The sequence below is a fragment of the Microtus oregoni genome, unplaced genomic scaffold (assembly GCF_018167655.1).
Source record: "Microtus oregoni isolate MIOR12 unplaced genomic scaffold, Mior012 000000F_ref0000247, whole genome shotgun sequence".
NCBI classification, from domain to species: Eukaryota; Metazoa; Chordata; class Mammalia; order Rodentia; family Cricetidae; genus Microtus; species Microtus oregoni.
The window spans coordinates 54,534,032-54,557,055 of NW_024543059.1; the positions used below are offsets into that span (position 1 = coordinate 54,534,032).

The window sequence follows — 23,024 nt, forward strand, 5'->3', positions numbered from 1 at the left end:
TCTGAAAGGGAATAGAGCTTCTGAGATTGACCACAACACAGGTCAGTCCTCCTTCCATCACAGGAAAAAATGGAGAGATGATTGGCATTCTAGAAGCATCAATGTGGGGGATGAACTCTTACATCTTATGGAATACAAAGGGATGTTTAGTGCCTTGTGGTATCAGGGCCAGCAGTGCGCATACACGCTCCATGCATGCCATCCAATTACGGGACTGTCCTCAGGGAAAGCAAAGATCCAGCTAGTTGGCAGTCTGACTTTTCCAGGATAAAAACTAAAGAGGATACAATCAATTCTAGAAGCTCACAGAATGCTTAAAAATGGAAAATAAGCGGGCATGTTTCTCTGAGCAGTTAACAGAAGAAACTCTCTAAGGCACAAGTTTCCAGATGGACAGCTACCGAGGTCTTTGTTTTCATTTCCCTTGCAGTTAACTCGGCAGATCCCAGGAATGGCTAAGAGTCGGTAATACCCTCCAGAATGAACGCACAAGGTAAGGGAACAACCACGGATCATAACATGAACACTACATGTCTTTTATTCGCTGTTGTTTGTCTAGGCTGACCTGAGGGCTCACATGACCTCAGCCCAGCCTCCTGAGCAGTTTGGATTATAACAAAGTACCTCCATGTCCGGTTCACAAAGTATTCTTGAAGAATATCCAAGGAGGGGGAAAAGCTTAATAATATGTTATAAAACAAAACGATTATGAATGGTATATTCTGTATACACTGGGCATTGGGGAAAAATATACATAAATAAAAATACCCAAAGAACACACACAAAACTATTTACAGAAGTTACCGCTTTTAGTGATAATTAATACTTTCACAATTCTTACTTTCACAGTGAAAAGAGGACAAAAACAACCAATATATTCCAATGTCACTGTCCCAGGCTTTATATCACACACATGCACAAACATAATGAAAACAGTTAATGGATAATAAACAAGTGTATTAACAGTATTTTAATGATAAAGTCAAACGTTCACTAAAATCATTTTTTCCTAATTTCTTCCCAAATTTACACACAAGCAACATATTTAAAAACATAAAAATCTATGCTTTTATTCAAGGCTGCCATCTTCCATTTGTTCTTCTCCCACATCCATGAGTCTAAAAGATGAACTTCATGTGCTTGATCCCGTAGGTCTTAAAGAAGACCATGATGATGAGCGCCCACAACCCCAGGATGAAGCCACCAGGAGGGTGCCAATCTTTCGGCTTTGGTTTCTGCAAAACAAGGACAACAGGGCCAACTTAACAAGAGGTGAGGGACTCAGCAATGGGTAAAGTAAGTGCCAACAGGAAAGAGGAGTCCAGGGGTAATGAACATGCTGGGACAGCAATAGCGGGAAAGACTTCAAAGGAGATAAACATCTGGAAGGCAAGCTGACTCCTAACAAGATCAGTTCTTCAGAGGGGTCCGCCCTGACCACCAGGGCCAGCCCCTCCCCACCGCCAACCTGCTCAGCAGAGGAGAGTCCTGCCACTGCTTATTTCTATTAATTTCAGTTTTCCATGCCTCGTCTTTCCTATTGAACTATGGCTCCATGAGGGCCACGCTGCTGATAGGAAACACTCACACATCACACTAAACCAGAGGACAAAGACATCGTAGAACACTCCAGGGTTCATCCCAAAGCAGCAACCACCTGTTGGGGCCCAGAGAATGCCTTTACCCTGTGCTGCCTCAAAACTCACTGACCAAAAGACGCTAGCTCCCAGGGTCTTCCCAGCTGAACTCCCGCACAACTGCATCCTCCCTCAGCCATCGCTCCTACCCCCACTCTTCATTACCTGTCTTGAGCATCTCCACACCAACCCGCTGAGGCCCAAGCCTGCCTGAGTCCACAGGACACATCTCTAACACAGCCACGGTCCACGCTGTATCATGTGTGCCTTTGTCTACAGCAAGCTTCTCAACCTTCCTAACACTGTGACCCTTTAATACAGTTCCCTGACCATAAAATTATTTTCATTGCTACTTCTTTTTCTTTTAAGACCAGGCTGGCCTCGTACTCAGAGATTCGCCTGCCTCTGCCTTCTGAGTGCTGGGATTAAAGGCGGCGCCCCCACCGCCCTTCAACATCTCTGCAGTTTTGCTGCTGTTAGGAACCATCAAGTTTTCTGATGGTCTTTGGCAATCACTGTGAAAGGGTCACTTCAGCCACTGCAACCCCATGCAAACCCCATCCTACCCAAACCCACCTAACTCCTCCAAGACTCCCAAGTGCCTCCACTGTCTGCAAGTCTTAAATGCTGGGCCAGGAGGAGATGGCCAGCCCAGTTCTTGAGTTGCTTTGCTCTGCTAGAAACTGCTTGGCCGTGAGGGCGAGGCTCCTGAGAGGCTGTGGGAGCCTGCTGTCTTCCCGCCTGCTGTTTCTACGGGGGAAGACGGACCTATGGGATGGCCCAAGCCGCATACTGCATCCCAAGCTCTGTAGTGGCACACCTTGTCATATATCCATTTACATACAAGCCCCAAAAGCCATGTGACATTACAGCGGGTACTGACACACAGACTTCTATCTAGGCAGAGGAGCAGGCATCTGTGTGGTAAGCCATCTTCCAAAGGACATACAGCATCAGCCCTGTCAGTCCCAGGTGAAAGACCTGAGTGTACTTCTCGTATTCCCACTCTAGTTTAGCTTCTCTGCTCCCTGCCAGGCCTGGGAACAGGAAAACCACCCCCTGGACACAGATTTGAGAAGTCTTCACACTAGGGCAGAGGGTACACTCACACTCTGTTGAGGCCCAGAACTTACAGACCCAGGTGGAAGTGGGGAGAGCAGAGTCAACTTGAACCTTGCGGCTTAATAAACCTTGATCGTGCACACCGCAACAGAGACAATAGGAGGGACCAGAGCAAACAAAGCAGAAGGAGAGCCTGGAGCCCTGAAAGCTGTCCTAAGAGCTCAACACGTGTGTAGCAGCAATGGACACACACAGCAATAATAAATAAAATAAAAGGAAAACCATAAAGAAAATCACGAAGAAAAATGCCCACCACTGCAGAGATACATCCTGAGGACATAGGGAAGACACTTGTAGATAAAATTTAATAAGGACCATGATATAATTTAAAAAATTAATATTCAATATGAATTTTAACAAAAATGAACAAATAATAGAAAACACAAAAATTATCTTGTGGTCAAGCTGTGTGGGTGGCAGCTGTTAGGGGGATGAACAGCCCCTTCACAACCGTTGTCTAAGACCATCAGAAAACACAAATATCTACATTACAATTCATAGCAGTAGCAAAATTACAGTTATAAAGCAACAATGAAAATAATTTTATGGTTGGGGTCACCACAACAAATTGTATTAAAGAGTCTCAGAGTTAGGGAGGCTGGGAACCACTGGTCTGAGAAGAAAAGAAGGACAACAGGCCAAGATGAAACGGAAGCCAGCAGCACGATTTCCTGCAGTAAAGGAAGCTTCACTCAGGCTAGGGGCACTGTGATCTCCGGGTTCTTCATTCACTGGCCTACAGCAGGTCACATTGAGGGTGGAGTCTGCGGGGATGCAGGTCAGGGGTAGAGCACTGGTCCAGCATGCGGAGACAAGGTCTCAGATTTCACTGCCAAGCTGGGGACAGGAGTGATGTTTCTACACCCTGCTTCTGGAATCAGCTGGTCTAGAAACAGCTTTTGGTTAAAGGAATGTAACTCAGGTGTAACCTCAGGGTTTTCTGGTTTCTGTGCTCTCTTAGACACCTGCTCCCATCATGAGAAAGCCCAAGTTTCTGGAAGAAAAGTGGAGAACAGACATCTTTGCAGCAAAGCACAGCCAGGTACACCAGAGCTAGGCCGTCCAGCTCACCACAGCCAGGCTCACCACAGGCAGGCCAGAGAGCGCAGAAGACTGTCCAGATGAATTCAGCCCAAACTGCCAACCTGCAGAACTACCAACACAATCAACAATCAAGGTTTGAAATCACTAATTTGTGGAGTGGTTTATTGTGCACCAACAGTCTAGGAAAATCTTGACTCTTACAGTCCTAACAGAAAGACCCCACTGGTCCCCAGGCAGCTTCAGATTTTTACAATGTGCCCGCAGGGGCCTGAGGGATCTGACCCATCTCGCTCCACCATCAACTGTCCTGAGACAGCTCAGTTCTGTCAAGATCATCGCTGACCTTCCCAGGGAGAGAAATCTAGTCAGAGGTGAGGTCACAAAGTCAAGACCTCAGCAAGTCCTGCCTCGTCCCAGCATCAAATGCCTGCTCGGTCATCTGTACTGGCCGTCTGCAGCAAGGGAGCCACTAGTGACAGTCAGATGCTGCCCCCTACTGGAAAAGAAACCTCTCCCAGACCCTGCTCTCTTTCTTTCTTTCTTTCTTTCTTTCTTTCTTTCTTTCTTCATTTCTTCCTTTCTTTCTTTATTAAAGATTTCTGCCTCCTCCCCTCCACCGCCTCCCATTTCCCTCCCCCAATCAAGTCCCCCGCCCTGTGGGAAGTCCAAGGACCACCCACCTCCATCCAGGTCTATTATCCGTTTTTTTTTTTTCCAGAGCTTACCCCTCTTCATAGACTAATGTAATTATTTACCTGACACGGCATGCCATAGGTATTCCTATCTGCCTGTTGTTTTTAATATTGCTATTGTTAATGAAAAATAAAATCTAGTCTCTTTCTTTTACTGACACAATTGGTGACTATTGACTTTAAAAAGAACATTTATTTCAAGTATGAACTCTTCTTGGTAGTCTTAGAGGTGAGTCTGTGTACTTTGTTATATGTATAAATAGCTTCAAATGAAAGTTTGCTGTTCTTTCTCAGGAGTGTATCTGGATTGGCCAGTGAGAATAGAGTATTATTAATAAAAACCTTAACAGTAGCATTCTCATCACAGAAGTGAAATTCTTGGGAAGGAAAGGCTGTATTAGCGCTCCATCAGAGTGGAAGGACAGTGCAGAGCAGTCATCATAATTACCCAATTAGATTAGCCACCTGTCGGTTACTCACCAGGGTCAAGAGCTAAACATCAGCAAGCAACCTGAGCGGACTGCGCCCGTGTAGTATACAGCCCCCAACATGCTTCCATACGATTTTAGTGGTTTAAGAGATTCCCATCCCATAATAAGGAAGTTAAAACAACATGAAAATAAAATATGAAATATGGCTTATAATTCTGTAACAAATATTGAAAGAGAGAAATACACCAATATCTTAGCTTTGTTTTTCTGGAAGATGTAGGATTACAGGTGGATACTGATCATCTCATATTTATCTGTACTTCTAAAGAAAGTATATGTATAGAGGGTATGAATTTTATGTGAGGCAGGTAAGGGGAATACACAGGAAAAAAAAACCGGCATTAAAAGTGTCTCCTGGCTGTGGGAATATCTCAGTAGTTAAAACACTTGACATGCAAATATGAGACCCGGAGTTAAAATGCCCAGAAACCCAAGTGAAGATGGGTGTGCCCATGTATAACTCTAGCCTCTGCAGGCACAGACAGGAGACTTGACATATATGTGAGCTCTAAGGTAGAGCAGCAGTGGATGATGATTCCTGACATCAGCTTTGACCTCCACATGCAGGAAAACAGATGTGCACGCACACACACGCACACACACGCACACACACACACACGCACACACATGCACACACACATGCACACACATGCACACACATGCACACACATGCACACACATACACACATGCACACATGCACATGCACGCACACATGCGCACACACATGCACACACATGCGCACACATGCACACACACATACACACATGCACACACATGCACACACATGCACACACACATGCGCACACACGCATGCACACACATGCACACATGCACACACACATGCACACACACGCACACACATGCACACACATGCACACACACGCACACACATGCACACACGCACACACACATGCACACACACACATGCACACACACACAAAGTGGAGAAGAAAGTAAAAGAAGCTTCACATACTTGTCCCACTGGTGGGAGCATTCCACACCATTCCACTCCTGACATGCTAGCTACCAAACAGCCACAGGGTACCATGACAGCAGCATGGCACAGAGTGCATTTTCAGTGTGTGTTCAACGCTATTCCTGCCCTAACAGCACTGCTATTGTAATACAACTATGTGATATTTTAGATATCCTCCAATGATTTTTCCTTACAGTCAAGTGAAAGATCAGTGTAATTACTGCATTTTGTAGTACAGCTGTATTTGAAGTGAGCTCATATTAAAGTATTTTTATAATTCCATTCGTGTCCATTAAAGTGCTTCCTAAAATGACTGATTTTATAGAGTTACGGTACTCTACAGACTGCTGTTAAATACACTCCTCTTTTGTTTAACCTCTCACAATAACATCTACAATACAAAGGTGAATGGCTTACATAAAACCGCTGTGTCGGAGCCAACACTCAGAAGTTTAAGGGCCACCAATTGTCACAATGCCCACCATTTCCTATTAAAGGCCGGGTAGCTAAGCAACACCACACTTAAAACCTGAAGAGCACTCACTCCCGTCTCGTGCTGCTAGAGCATTACCATATAACTTCAAAACACTTGAGGAGAGCGCAGATCTAAGTATTACATTTATGTAAAGAAACAGGGTTTCTGAAATTATACATATTTATTGCTAAGCGAAGGGAAAATTACCAAAATTTCACCAAGATTCTTTTCTAAGAATAATGAGAGTTAATTACACTATACTCTAGAGAAACAAAATTATAAAATAATCTACCAAGGTTAAGTTACAATTCAGAAAATTAATTGGTTTCTACTATCTATTTAATATAGTTTATTAGTATTTCCAAAAATATGCCTTTTACATGAAACCTAACTTAATTCCTTTATAAAAAGTGTTTTACATGTATGAGTGTTTTGTCTTCATCTATCTTATAAAAAGTGTTTTATATGTATGAGTGTTTTGTCTCCATCTATCTCTGTACACCATGTGCATCCAGTGCCCATAGAGGTCAGAAGAGGTTGTTGGGTCCTCTGGGACTGGAGTTCCTGACGGATTTGAGTCACCAAGTGGGTTCTGGGAATTGAACCAGGATCCTTGGGAAAACAGCCAGTGTTCTTAACTACTGAGACATCTCTGCAGTCCCATGATTAGAGCCTTTAAATTATATTAATATACAAAAGAAACCACAGTAGGCAGACTTGTAAGACAACCCCATGATTCCCGCTCCATGTAGAGCAAGAACGGGACCTGAGGACAGGACCCTGTGAGCAGCTGTACAAGGTGAAGAGAAGGATTCTAAGGAGTGACCTGGGTCTCTAAACAAAAGGAAGGTCACTGGGATGGAGTAAGCCAATGCGAAGGAAGGGCCTGACCTATAAGACGGTCTAGACGTCAGGTAGAGAAATCAGAGATACAGACATGTTAGAAGCAGCCAGGATGCTTCCTGGGTATTGAAGAATCGAAGCCATGCTGCGGAGTGGACAGAGAACAGGGAACAGCAGGAAGAGAAGACAGACAACTGAATCCTTCATGTGACACGGACCACTATCCTGTCGACACAGAAGATGACCCAGGGCCTCAGGGCACATCACTGCTTGCTATCCTGACTGAAGCTCCTCAGCAGGAGACTCAGCTGAGCCAGGACCAAACCCTGGAATGACGACGGCCAATCACTATTGCACAGCAATACAAAATTAGTGGACACATTCGCAGAAAGATATACTGATAGGAAATGAATGTGTCAAATTTGATACTTGTTCCCTCAGACAATAATCACTCTTTAAAAAAATACATAACAATAAAATAAAATACTCCATTGTAAGTCTTTGTATTTTCTATTCCTATGTACTCAAATCTTGCTCAAATATCATACATATCCAAGTATCAGTCAGTGCTCCATTGCTGTGAAGAGACACCATGACAACTCTTATAAAGGCCGCATACACCCCAACAAGGCCACATTTCCTAATCCCTCTCAAGCAGTGCCACTCCCTGATAACCAAGCATTAAAATATATGAGCCTTTGGTGGTATTCTTATTCAAACCAGCACATAACTGAAAATCACACGTGAAGAGACGAGGAATTTAGTGAGCGTGGAACTTTAAATATACACTTTACACTGGGTATAAAGGAAAATACAAAGACCTGGGAAGACAAACAGAATACATAATAAGACCATGCAAGATTTGCTGAAGTTAAAAATAAGACCTATGGCACTCTGGTCAGGGAAGCAGTTCCCCAGCACCAGCTGGCACCTCCGGGAACCCGCAGGCCACTCCAGACAGGGACGAAGATCAGTGCCTTGCCCAGCTGTCATCAGAGAAGCTGCCTCCTGCAGCAGATGGGAACAATGTGCAGAGACTGGGAGACCTCAGAAAGCTCAGCCCTAAATGGAATGTATCCCTCAAGTCCCTCCCCTCAGGGCTCAGGCAACTCTGAGGAAGAGGAGGTGGAAAGGCTGTAAGAGCCAGAGGGGATAGAAGACAGCAAGGAAGCAAGGCTCTCATGAACTCAGAGACTGAGGCAGCAGACACCGGGTCCGCACCAGATGGGACTCCAGAGCTGAAAAACTGGACACATGCCCCCCAAACTCAGAAGCTACCTTCAATTGGTAAGCACTCACAAACAAAACTTTAGTTTTCTCCACCTGAGTCTCGCTGGGGAAACAAACCGTCCGTAAGGGGAGGCCGCAGGCCCAGCAGGAGATGCCAACAGGAGACTAACTCAATGGTGACTTTGGAGATTCCCTGTCTCAAAATGTTGTGTTGGAGCTTTTCCTTGTTTGCTTCTTTAATCTCATTGTTTTTATATTTTTCTTCTCTCTGGATGAATATCATGGCTACCAGTGCAGTGTTTCTATGGGGTTCGAGGGTGCAGGCGAGTGGGCCTGTTTTTAGGACTTCTCTTGGACTCTTTTCCTTCTGGTTCTTTGTTTTATTCCATTCAGATGTGTTAGTTTTTATTTTATCTTGTTATATTTATTATTATCCCACAGAAGCCTGTATCTTTTCTAATGAGAGACAGAATTGGGGTGGATCTGGATGGGAGGGAAGTGGGGGAGAATCTGGAATAGGGGGAGGAGAAACTGTAATCAGGATGTATTAAGTGAGAAAAGAGAACCTATGCTATGCAAGATGCTACAGTTAGTCCTTTGTCTGTGGAAAGGTGCCTGGTAAGCCTTGATTTTCAAGGAAAGGAGTAAGAACTCACTGAGGCTGGCAGTGAAAATGGTCTACACATCCCGGGCTTGCATTCTGATTGATATTTGTTGTCTGTAGCTAACTTCCACAAGAATGTATACTTCTTTGATAAAAAAGACTATATATAGACTGCATTTGCAATGTACATGTGTTTTAAAGCATGTTGTATAAAACAAATATACACAATTTTGTCATCAGAAACCCTATGCCATGAGAGTACACGAGCTGTAGTTAGCAAAGTGCACATGGGACGGGCAGTATCAGAATAATGGAGGAACACAGGCAGACGAGAGGAGAGACAGCCTGTCTGCCTGTCGACAAACAGGTACAATACTAAGACCCTCCCAAGCAACAGCACACTTTCAAGAACCCAGCCAAGAGACAGGGCACACAGACACATCTGCACGCCTATTCCCAAGTGCAGAGGAAAAGATCTAAAATAATGGCTGAAGTCCTTCCAGATTTCAAATCTGTACACATAACACCAAGAAAAAAGAGAGAAAACCACAGAACGAAACATCAGAATCAAAATGAAAAACAAGGAAAAGGGACAAGCAGCGAGAAGAAGCAGGGTAGGCAAACTCCAGCCATGATGCATCCCAGGTCTGTAAATCAAGTTCCACGGACTCCCAGCCAAGAGAAAAGACATCACCAGAATGTGGAAAATAAAGTCGTTAACTTAGAACTCTAGAAAAAAGGACCAGATGGGAAGGACTTTTCTAGGAAGAAGGCAAACGAGAGCATCAGGGCTGAGCTTTGGGAGCCCAGCAGGAACAGACCCACACTGCAGGGAAGGTGGTAAAGAGCTCTTCGGGCAGTAGAAGGGTAAGGAGGGCTCACACAAGGGGGAGGAGGGGAGAAGTGAAGTGAGTGCAACAAATAAAAATATTCCCTTATTTTAAACATTTAAAATACGAAACTCACTATTTAAAATCGAAAGTGATTAAATGTTGTAGAGCTCAGAATGGCACAAACAACAAGGAGCCAGGAATACAAACTTCCTATAGCATACGTGAACAGAATATTATTTAAAATAAATTGTGGGGTTGGGGACATGGAGAGTTGGTAGTGTGTTTGCCGTGTAAGTGCACAGACCTGAGTTCAAGCTCCAGAACCCATGTCACAAAGCTTGTGCTGGTAATTCCAGCACGGGGGAGGAACCATGGGCCCAGCCTAGCCTGATTGGGGAGATTCAGGCAAATGAGAAACCCTGTCTCAGAGGAAGTGGGTGGCCTTCCTGGTTGTCCTCTGGTCTCCATTTACACACACACACACACACACACACACACACACACACACACACACCAGAAGAAAGCAGACTGTGATAGTCAAGATACACAACTGAAGTTCCAGGACGATGACGTGCATTCACTGATAGCGCACTAGTGGAATCAGGTGGAATGAAAATTACACAATCCTTTAACAGAGAAATAAGAGAACTAACATATGTATGAATCAAATGGACTTAACAGACATCTATAGAGCATTCCACCCAAAGAAAAAAGAATATACCTTCTTCTCAGCACCTCATGGAACCTTCTCTAAAATTGATCACATACTCGGTAATAAAGCAAACCTCCACAGATACAAAAAAACTGGAGTAACCCCCTGCGTCTTATCGGATCACCAGGGATTAAAGTTAGAATTTAACAACAATACAATACGACTCTCAAAAAGCCTACAAACTCATGGAAATTAAACAGTCAACTACTGAACCACCCCTGGGTCAAGAAAAAAATAAGAAACTAAAGTCCTCTTTGAATTCAACGAAAATGAGGGCACAACATATCCAGACCTATAGGACACTATGAAAGCAGTGCTAAGAGGAAAGTTCATAGCACTAAATGCCCACATAAAGAAAACAGAGAAAGTTCACATTAGTGACTTAACAGCACACCTGAAAGCTCTAGAACAAAAAGAAGCAGACTGATCAAGGAGGAGTAGATGACAGGAAATAATCAAACTGAGGGCTGAAATCAACAAAATAGAAACAAAATACAAAAAAAAAAATCAATGAGACAAAGAGATGGTTCTTCAAGAAGATCAACAAAATAGACAAACCTTTATCCAAACTAACCAAAAGGCAGAGAGAGAACATCCAAGTTAACAAAATCAGAAATGAAGGGGGGACATGGGCACAGGAGACCACTTCCTAAATATAATCCCAGTAGCACAGACACTAAGAGCAACAATAAATAAACGGGACCTCCTGAAACTGAGAGACTTCTGTAAAGCAAAGGACACAGTCAATAAAACAAAAAGGTAGCCTACTGAATGGGAAAAGATCTTCACCAAGCCCACATCAGACAAAGAACTGATCTCCAAAATATATAAAGAACTCAAGAAATTAAACATTAAAATTCTAAATAACACAATTTAAAAATGGGGTACTGAACTAAACAGAGAATTCTCAACAGAAGAGTTTCAAATGGCCAAAAGATACTTAAGGACATGTTCAACTTCCTTAGCTGTCAGGGAAATGCAAATTAAAACAACTCTGAGATACCATCTTACACCTGTCAGAATGGCTACGATCAAAAACACCAATGATAGCTTACACTGGAGAGGATATGGAGTAAGGGGAACACTCATCCATTGCTGGTAAGAATGTAAACTTGTACAACCACCTTGGAAATCAGTATGACAGTTTCTTAGAAAATTGGGAATCAACCTACCTCAGGATCCAGCAATACCAGTCGTGGGAATACACCCAAAAGATGCTCAATCATACTACAAAAGCATTTGTTCAACTATGTTCATAGCAGCATTATTTATAATATAATTATAACCTGGAAACAACCTAGATACCCCTCAACTGAAGAATGGATAAAGAAAGTGTGGCGCATTTACTCATTAGATTACTACTCAGTAGTGGGAAAAAAAAACAATGACATCTTGAATTTTGCATGCAAATGGGTGGAATTAGAAAACACTAACCTGAGTGAGGTAACCCAGACCCAAAAAGATGAATATGGTATGTACTCACTCATAAGTGGCTACTAACTATAAACAAAGGACATTGAGTCTATAGTTCACAATCCTAGAGAAGCTAAGTAATAAGGTGAACCAAAGAAAAACATATATTGATGCATCTGGAAATTGGAAACAGACAAGATTGCCTGTCAAAATTGGGAGCAAGGGGATGGAAGGTAGAAAGAAGGGGAGAAGGGGAGGGTTGAGGAGAACTTGAGGGAATGGGATAGTCAAGAGGGAGGAAGGACAGATATGAGAGCAAGGAAAGAGACATCTTGATTGAGGGAGCCATTACGGGGTTAGCAAGAAACCTGGTTCTAGAAAAATTCCCAGGAATCCACAAGGATGACCCCAGGTAAGACCCTAAGCCATAGAGGAGGGGGTCCCAAACTAGCCTTGCCCTGTAGTCAGACTGATGATTATCTTAAATATCACCATAGAACCTTCGTCCAACAACAGATGGAAACAGAGGCAGAGACCCACATTAGAGCACTGGACTGAGTTCCCAAGGTCTAGTTGAAGAGTGGAAGGAGTGAGAATATGAGAATTTGAGCAAAGAGGTCAAGACCATGAAGGGTTCATCAATTGAAACAGTCCACCTCAGCTAATGGTAGCTCACCAATTCCAGCTGGACTGGGAAGGAACAAGCATAGGACCAAACTAGTCCCTCCGAATGTGGCTGACAGTTGTATGGCTGGGTAGACTGAAGGGACACTGGCAGTGGCACCAGGATTTATCTCTACTGCGCATACTGGCTTTTTGGGATCCTATTCTCTTTGGATGTATACCTTGCTCAGCCTAGATGTAGTAGGGAGGGCCCTGGACCTTCCACAAAGCAAAGAGCCTTACCCTCTCTTAGGATTAGATGGGGGTGGGGTGGGAGGGTGTGTGGAGGGAATGGGAGGAGGGGAGGGAGTGGGAATTTGGATTGGTATTTTTTTTTTAAAATCTAATAAATTTTTAAAAAAAGAAAGTTACACAATCCAAAATAATGTACAGAAACAAAAGGAAAAAAAAAGAGCAAATGGGGCAAATACACAGAGCGATATGGTGGGCTCCCACCTAGACAGTGACTGGCTGAAAGAAAGGGTCTGACTACTCCAGCTGAAAGGCAGAACCTACCGTTGTGAATAAAGCCCGAGACTCAAGAGTATGAGACTCAAAGCATGAGACCAGGCTCTGAGACACAGGTAGCAGAACGAGTGAGTGCACGTGGCAACATGCTCCCTTCATGCAGTCTATGGGATGAATGTCTGTGGTGGCACTCAGTTTACCAATCAGATGCAAACATCAACGGTTTTCTCTGTCAACCACCCATGTAATAAATATGGCCTGGGTTGGGCTCCAGGTGTAACCAGGTAGAATCCTTGAATCAACAATTCAGTGGAACAGACCACCAAGTACATAGTAACATGCAAAAACACTGGCAGGCAGAAGTAACAGTCCTTCGTGAAAGTCCTCGGAAAGAAGGACGGCAACTACTTCCTTTTCAAAAGGATTCCAACACGGTTGGGCAGCAAGAAGGTGCTAAAAGAATTCGATACTTAAATTCCCCGAGAAAGCTGCAACATTCTCTGTTTCACTCTGATCTCTAGCAGGCATAACAACTTCCTGTCACTCAAAATGGGTGAGGGAGGGACAAGGGTTGGCCTAGACTCCCTCAACACTCCAGCCGGTGCTCAGGGACTCTGAGGGCATCTACATTGTAACTCACCATGCAGACTAACAATAAAATGTTTTGTTTAAAGAGGAAAGAGAAGGTGTCAATGTAACCCAGAACCAGCATTTGCTGAGTGTCAAACGTGAGCTAGGTATGCTCTACAAATCATTTTGTACAAATTCTCAATTTGATGTCATTTTACAGATTTGAAAGAAAAATAAAAGACTAGTGACAAAGAAATCACTCAGCATGAAAAAATAATCAATTAGCAAACTTTCATTTGTACCTAATCTTGGCTTACACCAAAGGTCTGCTCTTTGAAGACCACTGTAATGTGTCCCTTTAGACTGTCCATGAGCAGAGACAGTGCAGATGGGACAGAGCCAGGTTTGGATGCTTTTGCCACAACAAAAGTGAAGGACAGAATGTGCCACAGACAGTTTCCAAGTAAATGGAAGACTGTCCAGCAAAGGCAGAGGGGAAGAAGAGGACTTTCCTAACTGGAGGCATCTGAGTCCACAGGGAACAGGCAGAGGAGGACAGTTTAAGACAGTCTTAACAGATTCTGGAGCAGCCAGCGGGGACAGGACTCTCCAGCGAAAACCAGCATGGTGTACGCTGTTAGGTCATTGTGGATTTCAAAACATGAAGAAATTTTCTCGCGTTGGTAAAAAAGTCGAATGCCTAAATTACCACAACTCATTTCCCCAGATAAAAAACAAAAAACAGAAAACAAACGTTAAACATACCAAAAGAAACCCCAGCAGACACAAGTAAAACTCGCTGCCGCCTGCAGAACTCCTCTGAGCGATAACTAGTTGAAGAGATGTATCTCAAGTCGCTGTAATGGCTTCTGTTACTCTCTTGTTTAAACACAGTTAAATTCCAACTTCCTGGTTTTAGGCAGAATTTTTTATTTTTTGGTTTTTTGAGACAGGGTTTCTCTGTGGCTTTGGAGCCTGTCCTGAAACTAGCTCTGTAGACTAGGCTGGTCTCGAACTCACAGAGATCCGCCTGCCTCTGCCTCCCAAGTGCTGGGATTAAAGGCGTGCGCCACCACCGCCCGGCTTAGGCAGAATTTTTATAACTTCTTCGCTGTGGGTTTCCCGGGAGATGCTCACAATGCTTTCGAGTTTTAATGTCTGGATCCTGGTATATTCTCTTTTGAGATAGACTCTCTGAAGAGCAAATCACAAAGCCTCCCTCTGTGCTTAAATGAAGCCATTCATGGGAGAAACAATTTAATTTCAGTCAAATTAACTTATTGGAACTCTATTTTCTTGCATCAAAAAACGATCAAAGACTGAATGCCTTCTCAAATAAAGCTCAACAAAGCATTTTAAATAAAGGTAGCAACTGTTAGTCTTAGCAGTCATTATGAACGTGTTTAGCATATCTGTACAATAAAGACATATATTATAAATTATTTTACCCATTTTCATAAGGAGTCTTCCCATGGGCTGAGGTCCCTGCAACAACGCTCTTCTACAGCCCTTCTTCTTTCAGTGGCAGTCAGACACACAGGATAGGATTCACGGTAGACCACGGCTATGACTTCAATACATCAGCCAAACAGCCAGGGAGACGTAAACTACAGAGTCTGAATGTTCTAAGGTATCAACTGCTCACATCTCAGAGAGGCGCTACCACAAGCTTTATAACTTTAAATTATAGTACACGGTGCTTTTAGCAGAAAGGGAAAAATTAATTAGTACCTAGTCTTATCCATTTATAACTATCACATAGCTCTAGCTATGTTACAGGCTGAATGTAGACGAATGCACTTCATAAGACTAAGATGTCTACTGGCACATCTTACACCAGAAACCACCCATTTTAGGAAATGAAACAATGTGGGCATCATTTTGTCTTAGTAAATTTAGAGCACTTGCAACTGTAAGGAGGCACATACACGACAGGAAAACGAGAAACCGCAGTCAGATAAAGCACCGGAAATGGTCCCCAAAGGAAAACGGGACTTCTCTAAAAATGACCAGAAAGAATGCTCAGAGGGACTGAATAGTGATGTACAGCCCCAACGAGACTGGTGCGATGGAACGAAGAGGGCCCTGACTGTTGTAATATGAGCGGCGGGGCTGTGTCCCCAGCACCCCGGCCGCCTGCTAGCTTATGCAAAGATACTAAAGCCTTTTTCTATAAAACAGACTTCTCTGGCCTGCGCATATCAGTGAGCCTGAGCACAAATGACAACCCAGCTTTTATTAGGAAGTATCTCAGGCCACTGAGGTGACAGAGAATGCCCCAGCTACATTAGTTCATCATGTGGCAAGCCAGCAATGTTGCCAAGCACAGGACATGCAGCTGAAAAGAACTGACTTCGGTGACGAAGGACTTGGGTTCTGCTCACTAAAGTGGGGAGCCCTTGTGGCTTTGTGTTCTCTTTCCAATACTTCAGGAACAATTTTTGGTGAATTTGGCAGAGTCAAGTTCCTTAAAATGGGCATGTAACAATGAAAGCACTGCCAAGAGCATCATCTATGCATCGGCTTGTTTTTCCTTTTGGTGACTGTTGCCTAATTAGACCACAGGCTAAAACCTTTGCCCTGCCAGCACAAGGCGGGAACCTGTGATGTGGGTCCATTTTCTCACCTGACTTTTCTTATAGACATTCTTCAACTAGTGAATCACTCAGAGAGCATTGTCTTTCTGGACACTGTATTTTCTGGAGGTAGCAAATGGTCCTTTCTTTGCTTCAGCACTGTTCACTTCAGCACAGAAAGCAAACACTGCTCACAAGCCAGGAGCCTCCTCCACAGCACACACACACCTCAGTAACAGCACTGGTTTCTCTGCTAGGTGGTATGTGCTGGTAAAATGAAGGAAATGAAAAAATTCCTTCTATTTGGCATATTTATAAGATTATAACCAACCAGCTATTAGAAGATCAAAAGTCAATTCATAACTACCATCATGACTGCATCATGGCTTCTATCAATAAATAAAATTATGGAACATTTTAATAAGCCTTTACTGTATCTAAGAGGGTTTTAAAATTATATATTCTCTGAGAAGCAGCAGCAAAACTCTGTTGTGAAAGCCTCCTGTCTTGTGATGAAAATGATGGGGCTGTAATATAAAAGAGCGAAGGAATTATGACCGAGTAGCTAATACTCAAAGCAATGCATGGAGTCAAATGCCTGATGCTCATTAGGAATGTTTGCTGTCTAAATGTGACAGACTCTCAAGGGACTTGTGGGAGAAATGTGTATTTCTCTAGCTGTTTTAGCTGTGTGTCACTAATTTTCAAATATCCAGGGCCTACTCAGACAAGTTGGTGATCCAAGATCTTTGACATTCTTTTCTGACAACTTGGCTATCCCACTTGCCATGAGAATACACAGTTGTGGGGACAGGCAGTCAGTGCAGGCACTCTGCAATGTGTCATGGAGTCACACCTTAAACATCTCTTTGTGGTTTCACAGGAAGAGACGTGGTGTCTTTGGAAAACACGGAACAAGCATGTGTGTGCTGCCTGGACAATTCACAAGAGTCTGAAATCCCGACGATCACTCAGCTACCGTAACTGTGCACTGACTCCTGAAACAGGGAACTGGGCGACGTAAAGGCCCAGTGAGCCACCTACAGGTAGAGTGCTAAGACGTTCTTCAGGGCCATCCTTTTCAATTCTTTGCCCCCACCCCCATGACTGGTTCCACCCACAACCCTTCAGATTCCATTTGTCCCAATTCACTGAGGTCCAGTGCAGGCACGGTGGAGAAGGAAATCAGGAACAGGTCTTCTACAGAGACTCTGTCCAGACAAGCTTTCAAATCAGCAAACCCCCATCTGAAGAATACAGAGAGCCTTCTGCTGGGAGTGGGTTCTTCCAGAGTATGCTTTCACGTAACCAGCAGGAATCACACCTGCTCATAGTTCACAATCATCAAATCTTCTAAGGGAGAAACTTCTTTCCAAACCATTTCAAGTGCTCCTAAGGAGGGCACATTGCATAGTAGACAAGAATATTGACTCTGGAGTCACGTGACCCAGACCCCAACTCTGGCGTCGTCATTTCTAAGACCTCAGGCAGATGATTGACGTGACCAGAGCCTCAGTTCGCTTAGATGGAAAAGAGACTTCTTCAGTGGTTTATCTACCGTTTATCTTCTGATGGTGACGAGGAGGAGGAAGAAGAGGAGGAGAAGCACCAGGAGGGGAGAACCAGGAGGAGGAGGCAGAGGGGGAGGTGGTGATGATGGTGATAATCATCTATTGCACAACAGGAGTGGGGTAGAGGATGCAAATGAGACATTTCACAGTAGAACACAGGGGAATTGAATGCCAACTGCAGACGGAGGGGAGAGGAAGGAGGGGATAGAAGGGAAAAGAGACTCTGCCATTTCTGCATTAATATCAACTATTATTTTTTAAATCCTTACAAATTTAGTAAAATCAGGAAACTGGAATGCCTTTGTTCTAGAAAACTTATAAGTAGGTTAGGCTCCAAATCTTATTTACTTACTTATTAAATTAGTTTTGGTTTTTCAAGACAAGGTTTCTCTGTGTAGTACTGGCTGTCCTGGAACTTACTTGTACACCAGGACACTGTCTAAGGTCCCCAACAGTGATGCAGAGACTCATGACACCGTCTAAGGTCCCCAAGAGTGACGCAGACGCCCAGGACACCATCTAAAGCCCCCAAGAGTGACACAGACGCTCAGGACACCATCCAAACAGGGTATGCTAGGAAGACCCTGGTCTGAGGACTAACATGCACTACTCTTACCAAATACAGGATTTGCAGAAGAAGGTCCTGAGGAAGCCTGGAATGCAGACAAGAAAGAGCACAGGTGGGGAGGTGTCCCCACATGGAAAAGGGTCCCCTGATGTTGAACATTTGGATATGCTGTACACTCCTGATGTTGAACACTTGGATATGCTGTACACTCCTGATGTTGAACACGTGGATATGCTGTACACTCTTACAGTCTCGGGCTCAGTTATAACAAAGGGTTCCTGATGTTGAACATTTGGATATGCTGTACACTCTTACAGTCTCGGGCTCAGTTATAACAAAGGGTTCCTGATGTTGAACACTTGGATATGCTGTACACTCCTGATGTTGAACACGTGGATATGCTGTACACTCCTGATGTTGAACACTTGGATATGCTGTACACTCCTGATGTTGAACACTTGGATATGCTGTACACTCTTACAGTCTCGGGCTCAGTTATAACAAAGGGTTCCTGATGTTGACCACGTGGATATGCTGTACAGTCTTACAGTCTCAGGCTCGGTTATAACAGCACAGAACCGACCAGCTAAGTAAAAGGACCCGAGTCAGGGGGAGAGATTATCTCAGCACCCTGAGTCTTGGTGTCAGGTCTGCACATCTCAAGCCTCCCACAAACACATCAACCTTTACCCACGCTGTTCCAAGCACGTGGGCACAGACTTGGTCAATACAGGGCATGCTGGGGTAGCTAGGGTGCTCAGGTGGAATGAACACTCATCAGGAATGAGGTTTCAATTCAGTACTCAGTAGTTGCTGATGCAAGCCTCGCCTTGGCAACCTTCACAGTACAGTGTACCAAGACACTGCTTTAGACTTAAATCATGGGCGTCTACTAAACAAGCAATTGGAGCATTGTTAAACCCATGCAACGACTGCATGGACTAACATACAAAATAAGACTTTGATGCAGCTTTACCCTGAAGTCATTACTTCACTTCCTATGCAATAGAAGACAATGTACTCTTAAGTTAGAAGGTCATTAGATAGTCTATCATCCTTCCACAGGTCTCAGACCCTTGCTGGAACACAGTTTATTTTGGAGCCAATTATGACTGACCAAGTTCTGGATCACCCCAAACTCCATGTTTCACTGTGATAGTCGTTCCATGGGGTTCCCGCTGGCAGAAGAAGCAGGCGAGTGGGTCACAGGGAGGTGGTGATATCTGGTACAGGCCCCTGATGCTGTCAGTAACATGGCTAGCTCGAGGTTAGCTGGATGCTAGGGATCTCTTAGGCCATTACATCAACGGTTTCCTCAGGGTCACAGGGTGGTAGGTCAGACACAGACGGGCAATGAGTGGCTAGTGAGGGAGCCAAACACAGCCCCAGATCACCCGGCTCAGATCGGCCCCATTCCAGCCTCCACAACACCTCACTTCTAGTCAGGCAGAGGCCTTTGGTGTAAGTGTGGGTTCTTCAGTGTCTGTGACCTCAGGTCATGACGTCATCCAGGTCACCGGGAAACTGACCAATTCCAGCCACGTGTGCTCTGTTCACAGGGTCATCACATCCTCGCATGTGTGCCACCTTCTGTATCTGGAAGGAACTGGCCCAAATACCTTAGCAGGTGGGAGGAATACTTTAAGTTGGTTCTTCATACAACACTTAAGGCACACCTCACTGGAAATAAGGAGAGGCTCTCCTGACAGTGGGCTCGCATGTCTGCTCAGCACACTTGTCACTTCTGATAGATTTTATTTCAAAGGAAGTTTTTTTAAAATTAGCATTTGAGATGGATAGATATTGCTAATTACAAAGATAGTTCTCTTTTTGAAGATTTTTATGTCTAATTTTCAAATCACTAATTGTCATTATTTTATAATTAATAAGCTCCGCATGGTGCTAATCAACTTTTTATGCTCACAAATTAAAGTGAAACAAACCTGTCAAAAATGTTACCTAGCTCACTTGTGAGTGGCTGCATTTACAAAGAAAGTAGCATTAACACACAATAAAATACCATGTTATATTCGCAAATTTTAAATATTAATTCAAAATCCACACTGTCTTGTAAAAAGTGGTTTGATTTTGAAACCAGCACCTGCGGGGTAACTAGGAAGTCGACTTATACACAAACATCACCCATCTCTAATGTCCCCACAATAGACCGTACTTGTCTTCTTGAAAACAGAACAAGTGACAGCCTTTGAACGGAGAGCACTGCACAGGCACGCGGGGTCGCCGAGCACTCTCCGTGTGTGCACTCTCCTGCTACTTCTCCATGGTCCAGGCCCTGAGCACAACAAATTCCTAATGGACTCATGCTCTACACAGCAATGCCCCACACCAGCAACTCCAATTCCTACTTCCCAAAGAGCTGCCAAACTGTTAGCACATGAACACTAAGGTGATAAATACCGCCACTGTGGGCTATGAAAGTACCACAAGCAAGTTTGGCAGTAAGGTCCTCAGTGGCCTTGAGAGACCCCTCAGTCCCTCCACTCCTCAGTTGATGTGGGATTCCCCTCTGTATGCTATGAATACCATTAGTTAATAAAGAAACTGGCTTGGTCTGATAGGGTAGGACAGAACTAGGTGGGGTGGGGTGGGGGGACTAAACTGAGTGCTGGGAAAAAGAAGGGCAAAGTCAGGAAGAAGCCATGGAGCCACAACTGGAGACAGACGCCAGAACTTAACCCGGTAAGCCACAGCCTCATGGAGATATACAGATTAATAGAAATGGGTTAAATTAATATGTAAGGGCTAGCCAATAAGAATCTAGAGTTAATGGGCCAATTGATGATTTAATTAATATAGTTTCTGTGTGGTTATTTCTGGAGTCTGGGTGGCAGGGAAACAAACAAGTGGGAAGCCTAAACGCAATACCAGTGGGCACCAGATGCACGCAGAATACTGTGCACTAGACACGCTGTTTAATTCTTCAACACAGTGCTCACAAAACATTTCCTCACGCGACAACACTTACGAAGAAAGAGAAGCATGTTAAAGTCTCAAGCGAAGGAGATGGAGAGGGAAGAAAGAGACATGAGTAAGCCTGAAGACAGAGGGGAGCCCATTCTGAGCCAACAGCAGAATGGGGCTCCCGGGTCTCTGCTGCAGAGCTGCTGCAATGGAACACTCAGAAGCAACTTCAGGAAGGAGGGGCTTAGTTGTCTCAGGAGCCAAGTACCAAGCATTACTGTGGGAAGTCACAGCAGGGGAGCTGCAGGCAGCTGGTCACCTGCTAACTACATCAGGGCTCTTGCTGGCTTCCATGTCTCTACTTAGAGAGCCTAGAATCCCACCCACAGAGTGCCAGTCAACATAGCCACCAGGCACCCCAGAGATTGCTGATTCCACCATGGCACTCCAGTTACCTGTACTGCTCACTAATTTCACCAGCTGCACAACCACAGACGGAGAAATGTCAAGTATTTCCAGATGTGCCCTGAACTGTACCAGGGGTTACCAGGACAAAGTCATAGGCTAACAGAACGCTTCAGCAGGGAGACACTGAATCTCGTGTGCTATGAAGCCATGTCAGTCACCTGCACTGCGCCCATCACCCTACAGAGAGCGGAAAGGAGACAGAGAAGACTCAGGATTTGAGTGACTTTATCTGCAAGCAGCTAGATTAAACTTTCTGCTGTCAGGCAGAAACAGAGAAAAAGAAAAGGGCATTTAGTTGATAAAATAAAATTCAATTATCTAAAAAAGGCAAAGACAAAGAAAACACCATTTGTTCTACTGAGTGCTGGATGTGAACATCCTGCCTCCTACATCAGCTATGTTTGCTGCAGTGTGTTCCCGGTGTTCAGGGACACAGTGTTGCAGTGTGTTCCAGTGTGCAGGGACACAGTGAGTGTTGCAGTGTGTTCCCAGTGCGCAGAGACACAGTGAGTGTTGTAGTATGTTCCCAGTGTGCAGGGACACAGTGTTGTAGTGTGTGTTCCCAGTGTGCAGGGACACAGTGTTGTATTGTATGTTCCCAGTGTGCAGGGACACAATGAGTGCTGTAGTGTGTTCCCAGTGTGCAGGGACACAGTGTTGTAGTGTGTTCCCAGTGTGTAGGGACACAGTGAGTGCTGTAGTATGTTCCCAGTGTGCAGGGACACAGTGTTGTAGTGTGTTCCCAGTGCGCAGGGACACAGTGTTGTAGTGTGTTCCAGTGTGCAGGGACACAGTGTTGTAGTGTATGTTCCCAGTGTGCAGGGACACAGTGTTTCAGTGTGTTCCCAGTGAGCAGGGACACAGTGTTGTAGTGTGTTCCCAGTGTGCAGGGACACAGTGTTGTAGTGTGTTCCCAGTGTGCAGGGACACAGTGAGTGCTGTAGTGTGTTCCCAGTGTGCAGGGACACAGTGTTGAGTGTGTTCCCAGTGTGCAGGGACAGTGTTGTAGTGTGTTCCCAGTGTGCAGGGACACAGTATTGTAGTGTGTTCCCAGTGTACAGGGACACAGTGTTGTAGTGTGTTCCCAGTGTGCAGGGACACAGTGAGTGTTGCAGTGTATTCCCAGTGTGCAGGGACACAGTGTT

The 23,024-nt window shown here is 44.4% G+C and overlaps 1 protein-coding gene across 1 annotated transcript in view; it reads right to left on the bottom strand.

Annotated features, from left to right (window-relative positions):
- Nucleotides 1-955: 955 nt before the first annotated feature.
- Pigk (phosphatidylinositol glycan anchor biosynthesis class K) overlaps nt 956-23,024 on the bottom strand; it is a 74,456-nt gene continuing 52,387 nt past the window's right edge. The window contains exon 11 of the mRNA XM_041651037.1: nt 956-1,235. Coding sequence (XP_041506971.1) covers nt 1,119-1,235 — 117 coding nt within the window. The 3' untranslated portion in view covers nt 956-1,118. The remainder of the gene's footprint in view (nt 1,236-23,024) is intronic.